Source organism: Quercus robur, chromosome 3 (assembly GCF_932294415.1).
Source record: "Quercus robur chromosome 3, dhQueRobu3.1, whole genome shotgun sequence".
Taxonomy (NCBI): Eukaryota; Viridiplantae; Streptophyta; class Magnoliopsida; order Fagales; family Fagaceae; genus Quercus; species Quercus robur.
In genome coordinates this window covers 47262266-47271413 of record NC_065536.1, presented here as the reverse complement: position 1 = coordinate 47271413, position 9148 = coordinate 47262266, and the positions used below count along the sequence as shown (strand labels likewise).

The 9148-nt window shown below is 36.8% G+C and overlaps 1 protein-coding gene across 1 annotated transcript; it reads left to right on the top strand.

Annotated features, from left to right (window-relative positions):
* Positions 1-556: 556 nt before the first annotated feature.
* LOC126719678 (uncharacterized) lies at positions 557-1084 on the top strand. The gene is made up of 2 exons (XM_050422208.1): positions 557-686; positions 765-1084. Exons 1-2 carry the CDS (start codon positions 557-559, stop codon positions 1082-1084), a joined length of 450 nt encoding a protein of 149 aa, XP_050278165.1.
* Positions 1085-9148: the final 8064 nt, after the last annotated feature.

The following is a 9148-nucleotide window of genomic DNA, read 5'->3' as shown; positions in this document are numbered from 1 at the left end:
CCAAAGCCAAGAAGACCTACCTACGGGAAGGCCAGAATGTTCAAATATTTGGGCGACCACCAAGGATGATTAGAGAAGACGATCTAGCCATTACTTTTACAGATGAAGATGCAAGATGACTGCACCATTCTCATGATGATGCGATTGTCATTACTTTGACGATTGCAAATTATACAACTAGAAGGGTGTTAATAGATAATGAGAGTTCCACAGACATCCTCTACTATCTAGCTTTCCAGAAAATGAGGATTAACAAAGATTTACTCCGTCTAGTAAATGTGCCATTGATTGGGTTTAGAGGAATGAAGATTTTACCAATAGGCACCATCTCTCTACCAGCTGTGGTTGGCTTTTACCCGTGACAAATCAATAAGGAAGTGAATTTCCTTGTTGTAGGTTGATCATCTTCATATAATGCCATTATTGGACGACCAACTTTGAATAGCTAGAGGGTTGCTACATCCATTTACCATTTGTCTGTTAAGTTCCAACAAAATATGGCATTAGAAAAGAACAAGGAGATCAATTAGCAGCTAGAGAATGTTACTTAGCAATGATGGCCATGGATGAGCAGATGCAAACAATGAGCATTAAAGAAAGAAGAACATTGGCAGAGCCAATTGAGATATTGGAAGATGTACCGTTGGATGAGTCCAACCCAGAGAAGTTTACCAAGATTGGAACAAGTATGAGGGAGAAGACGAAGTAGGAACTCGTTGGGTTCCTTAAACAGAGTACAAATGTTTTTGCTTGGAGCCATGAAGACATGCCTGGGATTGACCTAAGTGTGATTACTTATCGTCTAAATGTGTCCTCGTCCTACGAGCCTGTTCGTCAGAAGAAGAGAGTGTTCACCCCAGAACGAGATAATGCCATTAAGGAAGAAGTCCATAAGTTAGTCACTACGGAGTTCATATGTGAAGTTTATTACCTTGATTGGCTAGCTAATGTAGTGATGGTAAAAAAGGCTAATGGCAAATGGAAGATGTGCATGGATTTCACAGATTTAAACAAGGCATGCCCAAAAGATAGCTACCCTCTTCCACGCATTGATCAGTCGGTGGATTCAACAGCTGGAAACTAGTTGCTAAGTTTCATGGACACGTTCTCAAGGTACAACCAGATTAAGATGGACAAGGCTAGTTAACCATATGTTTCGTCCACAAATTGGACAAAATGTTGAAGTATATGTGGTCGACATATTGTTAAGAGCACTAGGGAGATGCAGCATGTGAACAACCTTCAAGAAACCTTGGATACACTTAGGCGATACAAGATGAAGTTGAATCCAAGCAAATGTGCCTTCGGAGTTGCATCAAGGAAATTCCTTGGTTTTATGGTTTCACAGAGAGGAATTGAAGCAAACCTTGATAAGATCCAAGCGATTCTGAACATGGAGTCCCCAAAGAATGTCAAAGACGTCCAGAGCCTCACTAAACGAGTAGCTGCCCTTAACAGGTTTGTTTTAAAAACTACTGACAAATGTTTACCATTTTTTAGAGTGTTAAGAAAAACATTTGAATGGATGAACGAGTGCCAATAAGCGTTTGAAAACTTGAAAGCTTATCTTACTTCAACTCCACTGTTAAGCCTGTCTAAACCAGGAGAGTAGTTGTATCTCTACCTAGCAGTATCCCCTCATGCGATAAGTTTAGCCTTGATCAGAGAGGTAGGAAAGGTACAGAAACCCGTCTACTACACCAGCAAAGCTTTAAGGGGAGCAAAAGGATGATATCCACCCATGGAAAAACTTGCATTTTCATTAGTGATAGCAGCAAGGAAGCTTAGACCTTATTTTCAATCTTACATAATCAATGTCCTTACAGATCACCCGTTGAAGAAGACCATGAACAAGCTGGAGGCCGCTGGATGACTAATCTAGTAGGCAGTTGAATTTAGTGAGTTTGATGTGCAATACAAGCCAAGAGAAGAGATAAAACCTCAGCTCCTAGCGGATTTTATTACTGAATTCACTTCTGCTAGTAGTAAGCAAGATGAAGACCAGGGGACAAAGCAGTGGGTCGTCCATGTGGATGGCTCATCCACATAGCATGCAGGAGGAATTGGAATAGTTTTATGCTCATCAGAAGGGGATCATCTGGAGTATGTAGTCCATCTACAGTTCTAGACAACCAATAATGAAGTTGAATATGAAGCCCTACTTTAGGGCTTGGAATTAGCTAGATCATTTGGAGCAAATTTTGTCCTCGTCTAGGGAGATTCGTAGTTAATAATAGGCCAAATAAATGGAACATGTGAAGCTAAGGAGGAACAGATGAAGAAGTACTTGGGTAAAGTTAAGTAGTGCTTCAAAAGCTTCACAACAAACCAATTTCAATAGATACCAAGGGAGGATAATATGGAAGCTGATGTCCTAGCTAATACGGCATCTATAGATGAAATGAGTGATCAAATCAAAATCTAGTACATCCCAAGTATTGACATTTCAGAAGTACATAAGATAGACGGAGTATCCAACTGGGCTACTCCAATCGTCTCTTATCTTAAAGATGGACTCCTTCCAGAGGATAAAGAAGAAGTAAGGAAGCTAAGGGTGAGGGCAACGGAGCAAAATGTCAGAAACTTCATCTAGAAGAACATAATATGTTGCTTTAGAATTCCTAGGGTGCTCGTCTCAGACAATGGACACCAATTTGACAATATGCCCTTCAAAGACTTTTGTGAGCAATTGAGGATCAGAAATCATTATTCCTCACCCTCCCACTCACAGGCCAATGGACAACTTGAAATTGAAAACTAATCCTTACTGAAAATAATTAAGACCCGGCTTGAGGGGGAAAAAGGGATATGGCCAGATGAACTACCCAACGTCCTTTGGGCGTATAGGACGATAGTAAAGACTCCAACTGGAGAGACTCCTTTTAAGTTGGCATATGGGAGGACCATACAGAGTCATAATTCTAAAAGAAATGGTTCATACTACTTAGAAGCCTTGTATGGACGAAAGCTTGAACACTTAAGGAAGTGCTACCAGTAAAGAAGACTCGTCGGGAAGGTCAGCATGGACAAGTCTAAAGATTGCTAGTGATTTCTAGTAGTTTATCTATTATCTTTTAGCAATTATGTTTTTCAACAGTATCTTATGTTTTCTAGCATTTAAATTCCCTAAAAAGCACTAGCTATTAGCGTGTGCTATAGACGATGTCATGAACAAAGTCCTTGTATATAAAGTAATTTGAATTCCCTAAGAAAGGAATAAGTAATAGCAAGGACGATGTCTTTGGACTGCTACGTACTAAGTTCTCTGATGTTTATGGACGATGTTATGCATAGCTATTGTATATAAAGAAGCTTGAATTCTCTAATTTAAGTGTTATGAAATTAACGTCCATGTTAAATTAAAGATGTTTAAAATCTCTGGATGCGGAGATATATCTTCATGAGCCATCCTTAGACGAGGAAAAGGCAAATTGCCATAAAACCTAAAACAACAATGATAAGTGCAAAGGGAAGGAACAATCCTCCCAGTACAATTGTCCAAAAAATTAAGGATGAAGAAAAGCATGCATGCGACACTTTTTATGGGCAACATGTCCAGGCTGCTAGATAATCCAAGCTATGGATAAAAAAGAATAACCAAACAAAGTTCCAAGAATAAGTCTAAGGACGAGGAAAATATACATATATTCCAAAATGAAGTCCTAAACATGGACGAGAAACACTTGAAATTAAACTTGGCAATAACAATATGGATAAAAGTGCATTCATAAATAAAAAGGGTAGACGATTATCGTCCGAAAACCCTTAAGAGAGTTAAGCCTAAACAAGACAATTGTATTAAGACTTCTGTAAACATGGATGAGCCAAATGTACTTGGATAAACTTAAAGTGGTCCAAAATAGCAGGACCTTTCTAAAAAAAAATGAAGAAGAATAAGAAAAACAAAAGCAAAAAAATAAACAAGGAAATAGATGAAATAAAAATCATTTCAAGCGGATAAACCATTAGGGGCATCACCACCAGACTTAGAGTCGTCTTTAGCAAGAAAAGGAGTGGAAGCATTGTCTTCAACATTCAAATCTTCTGAACTTATCTGAAGTAAGGAACTCTCAGTTGTAGTACGAAGCTTGATGGAATCAAAGTTCATCTCAGGGAACAGCTCAAAAGCATCCATACAAAAATCTTCAAAGCCTGCTGTATAGTTTGCATCCAAAAGATCAGTGAACACTTTGGACAACTTGAATTCCTTGATTACTTCGTCTTTGGCTTGACTCGAGGACGATCTGAGCTCTTCGTTTTGCTTTTGCAGATGATCTAGATGAGTGTCCTTTTCCACTATGTCCGTCCTTAATTCCTCTGCCAAATTCTTCAACTCCTTTACCTCAGCCTTAAGCTTCATCATTTCCCCCATCCTGCGACTTGACTCCTTCTCCATATCATGGATTTTTGCCTCAAGCCTAACCCTATGGTCCAACTTGTAAGCTTGTTTGGATGCTGCTATAAACTTTGACATAATTTGTATAAAAAGAAGTGGATGTAAGATAAGTGGACGAATACATCAATTTATGGGTGATTCAAGATGAAGAAAATACCTTGAAGAGATCATGAATTGTGGAATGATCAAAGTCCTTCACGGACATGTCATAGCACACAACAATGTCCTCTTTAGTCACAACTTGTTGAAACCTTTCCTAGGTAAGATCTTCGTTCTCTAGGAGATTCATAGGAGCACATCTGGGAGGTTTGGACAAAGTAGTTTCAGGAGGATTAGACAAGTCTAAGTCAAAGATCTGTATAGATGGCTGCTTAGTAGGAGCAGGAGGGACAACCAAACTAGGTTTGATGACCCCAGATTTGGACAACTTATGCTTTGCCTTTTTATGGCCTCGACGGCTTGGAAGACTCCTTATGTCAATCATCTTAGGCAGAGTCTTCCTTTTATCCCCCACTGCTGGATGAGGTTAGAAATGAGGCCCTTCTTGCATAGTTTCCTCGTCTGTCAAACCCTTCCACTTATTTTCTTTCATGGTTACCATTCTCGCGAAGAAGAAAAATGTTAGAGTTTGGACGAAACAAGTAATAAAAATGCTAAGAAAACTCATGTCTTCAATTGGTAAGCTCGTGGGTAAGCGCTTTTTCAATGGGTTCAGGGCCAAGTCCTCAACTCACAAGACAGCGAAGTGTCACTAAGCAGTGAAATGTCCTATTCGCAAAAGAACGAGCTCGCTGGATGCAGTCTAGATGAAATTTGGACAAAGTAGGTCGTCTTACAGCTGTTTAAAAAAAAAAAGGTTAGACGAGTACAACAAAAGAAATGAAATAAGTAGTGAAAAAAGGACATACCCTCTAGATGAAGATTCCCCATCTCACCAGTATAGGGAGGAAATGGATCCCTGCTAACCTTAACGGGGTTTCCTACCCAAAACCTGGAGACGAAGAAGAACTCCGTCTTCCACTTCCTATCAGACATGGAGAGGGACTTCACCAATCTACAGTTTGAACCCTTAGCTGAGAATTGGTAAAAACCTAGGGATTGACTAATTTTAGAGGACTTGTAACAGTATAGGAACTCATCCACAGTGAGAGGACAGTTCCCATCAAATATTTCCCTCCACAAAACTTGCTTAGAGACGATAAGCCTCCATGCATTAGGATTAAGTTGGTTAATTTCTAAACCTAACTTAGAGATTATTTCTCTGGCAAAAGGATTGAAAGGCAACCTAAGTCCTCCTAGAAGTTAAGCCTTATAGATACCTACCCTAAAATGAGGGTGAATACACCATTCACCACGGATGCCCAATCGAGGATTAAGGTTGTCAGGGATTTGGTACCAACTCCTTAGGGAAGTAAGTTTTTTCTCATTAGTTTTAGAAGGAATTCCTACTACACAGCTATACAAAGTCTCCTCTTCACTTGAAGAATGAGACAAGGGAACACTGGTGGATGTGCCAGCAAGTGACCCAAAAGCCATCCTCGTCCTTATCTCCTCTTGGAAAATGTCCAAAGGAACTCCAGGAACCCTGGATGTGTATTGCTCATTTGTGGTGTTTCCCCTACTACTAATACTACTATCAGTGCTGCTACCACTAAGACTACTATCATGGTACTCGTCTATCTCCCTATCATTACTATTTCTAGACGAAGACAATATGATTTCAGACATCTTGAAAAATTGAAGAAAAACCTAAAGACAAGAAAAAGAGGATACCTGGCTCTAAACAAGGACGACCAAAGATGGAAACTCCTAGATGAGGCACTGGATGACAAAGGTCAGAGAAGTAGGAGAGGAATTCCACTATTTATAGACGACAGACCCAGTTACTGAAACGACACAACCAACCAAATGGAGCCATGTGGCACTTCTCTTGAAGAACGAAAAGACATTATGAAACCTCGAGATTGCGCCATGTGTCAACATCTGGGACAAGGTCTAAAAAAAAATCATCAAACCAAAATCAAATCGCCACAAATCAAAGCAATAATGATGGACAACACAAGGACGAGGGGGCAACTGATGGGGTTCGAGGTTAATTCGTCCTTGGATGTCGTCCATGACCAGACCACATCCAAAGAAAGCGATCTAAGAATGATAGTGAACAACACTCGTCCTTTAACAATGAAATGATCCAGTCTGGAATTCCTCCATGGATGATTAGATATATGGACGAGTATATGTATACGCACAGACGATTGAATTACCCTTGATAAATCCCACGACGAATTCTCCAAAAGTTCCACATAATCATACCACGACACATTGCTCTTACTACGTGGAATGGACTCCTCAGACTTCGCTTCATATATGATATACCCATTTTCTCCATTAACCGCTCATATCATCCATGATGATAGTGGATCCAAACAAGTAAACCCACTACTACCTCTCTATAAAAGGAACAAATCCCATTCACCCAAGGTAAGTTCTGACCATTCACTATTTTCCATCCTTGTGTCCTAGAGAGAAAACTTACTTAACCGTTGGAGGGTCCTTGGTCGGGTCACACTGGTCACCTTTAATAGTTTTTTCTTTCTTTTTAGGACTTACAACCATCACCATAGCCCGAAGCATTCCAGTCTACTGATTTTTGTGTATCATCAAATATTATTACACATCATTTAATTTAAGTTGGACTAAAAATATACCAATTAGAATTAAGAGTTCTTAATCACATATAGTTGGGACTTACTTCATGCAAGTGCAATTTATTGTTAAAACTTGTTTCTTTAATATTTTCAATCCGGTTGTGTCTGATTAAGGCTCATGAACTATCATTTTGATCACTATGACTTGGAGATTCAAATCATGTAAGTCAATTGGAAAGCAAGCAGTCAAAATAACAATTCATCACTGTGAAGTGATATGCAATGCAAGTGGGGTTAAATGAGAGTTGAGTTAGCCAATAGGGAGATCAATTTTTTTTTGAAAAAGACGGTTTAACCAAATCATAAAAATTGGTCTTTGAGGTTGAATGATGCGTTTTGGGTATACCACACTACTTATAGGAATATTCTTGGTTTGTCCCCCTATCGACTTTTCTAGGTAAAGCTTGTCACTTGCCTACGAAATTGGAACATAAATTGTATTGGGAACTAAAGATGTTAAACTTTAACTTAGATAAGGTTAGTCCATTGAGAAAATTGCAATTGAATGAGTTAGAAGAAAATTGACGTGACGCATATGAGAATTCTAAGATTTATAGAGAAAGAATGAAGGTAATCATTATATACACATTACTTATATCATTATTGAGAAAGTAAAAATTAAAACATTGATGTAATTTTTTCTTATTAAATTTCAACGCTACTCTTGGTGATTACTTTTTATCAACAAATCAAAACACTAATTGATTTTTAGTGTAGGTGGGAATTGAACTCTAGTTTTTTGTTGAACACATTAAAAGAAAAATTGTTTATTACAACAACAAAAAATGGTTGCAATAACGTCAAAGTCATTGCAATAGTTGATGCAAGTTGTTGCAATAAATTTTGAGGTAAAAAGTTTCTGCAAAAAAAAAAAAAAAAAAAAAAAAAAAAAAAAAATTCATTGCAATAATCACTAAGTATTTTAACGACAACTTTGATGCAATGATATATATGCTTTTGCAATAAACAATTTATTGCAACAATATATTCGTTATAATAAATAATTGTTTCATATTTGTCATTGCAATAAATTGAAAAATAATTGATATCAAGTCATTACAATGATATATTTGTTTCATGTTTGTCATTGAAATAGATTGTAAAATAATTGATATTAAACAATTACAATGATGTCTTTATTGCAATAAAATATCACTCTTAGTTTGAATTACTTGTGCCTACAAAAAGGAAAGAAAAGTAAAATGCTCACGCGTAGTTTTCATTTTTCTTTTTATCTTTTTATTTTTATTTTTCTTTTTATTTTTTGAAAAAACAAGATTATCCTGACCTCTTGACCTCAAGTGTTTTAATTATTTTACTCACCATAATGTTTAACAGTGCTGCGAAAACACTAACAAAAACACCAATGCAAATCCATCCTAGAAATTCAAAGCAAAATTTTTCTTTCATTGCAAAGTTTGTGACAAGAAGGATTAAGGAAAACAAACCCATGTTCATAGAAATGAATACTTTAAGAGTTGAGTTTTGCAGTCAAAATTCAACATTAATTAAGTTAAAGCATATATATAATTGGGTGAATAAAATCATATAGTTTCTCAACTAATATGCTTTTAATACTAACCCTGGGTGCCATTGGTGCATAAATAATATACATGATGATATATATCATCTCTATAACACATCCCAATGAGTTGATTGTGACGAGAAGCATAGCATATTTTTTAAGCATCATGTAGTACAACCAAAGTATGGAATTGAATAATGCCACCACATAAGGTACCAATTGGAAGCCTTGGGTTAATTTCTTTTTAAAAATTCGATAAAATGTTGGCCTGCAATATAATAATCATTATATACATATTACTTAGATCGTTATTGAGAAAATAAAAATTAAAGCATGGATTATTTTACTATCTATTACAATGAAAAATAATTATTTATTAAAACGAATATATCATTGCAATAAATTGTTTATTGCAACAACATATATATCATTGCATTAAAGTTTCCATTAAAATATCTAGTTATTATTACAATGGATTTTTTTGTTGCAAAAACTTATTACCTCAAAATTTATTGTAAC

Excerpts from the sequence above, each read along its gene's own strand:
- LOC126719678 (XM_050422208.1), top strand. The coding sequence starts at position 557 with ATGGCCATGGATGAGCAGATGCAAACAATGAGCATTAAAGAAAGAAGA. Across the intron at positions 687-764 it reads GTTTACCAAGATTGGAACAA|ACATGCCTGGGATTGACCTA; the intron begins GTATGAGGGAGA and ends GGAGCCATGAAG.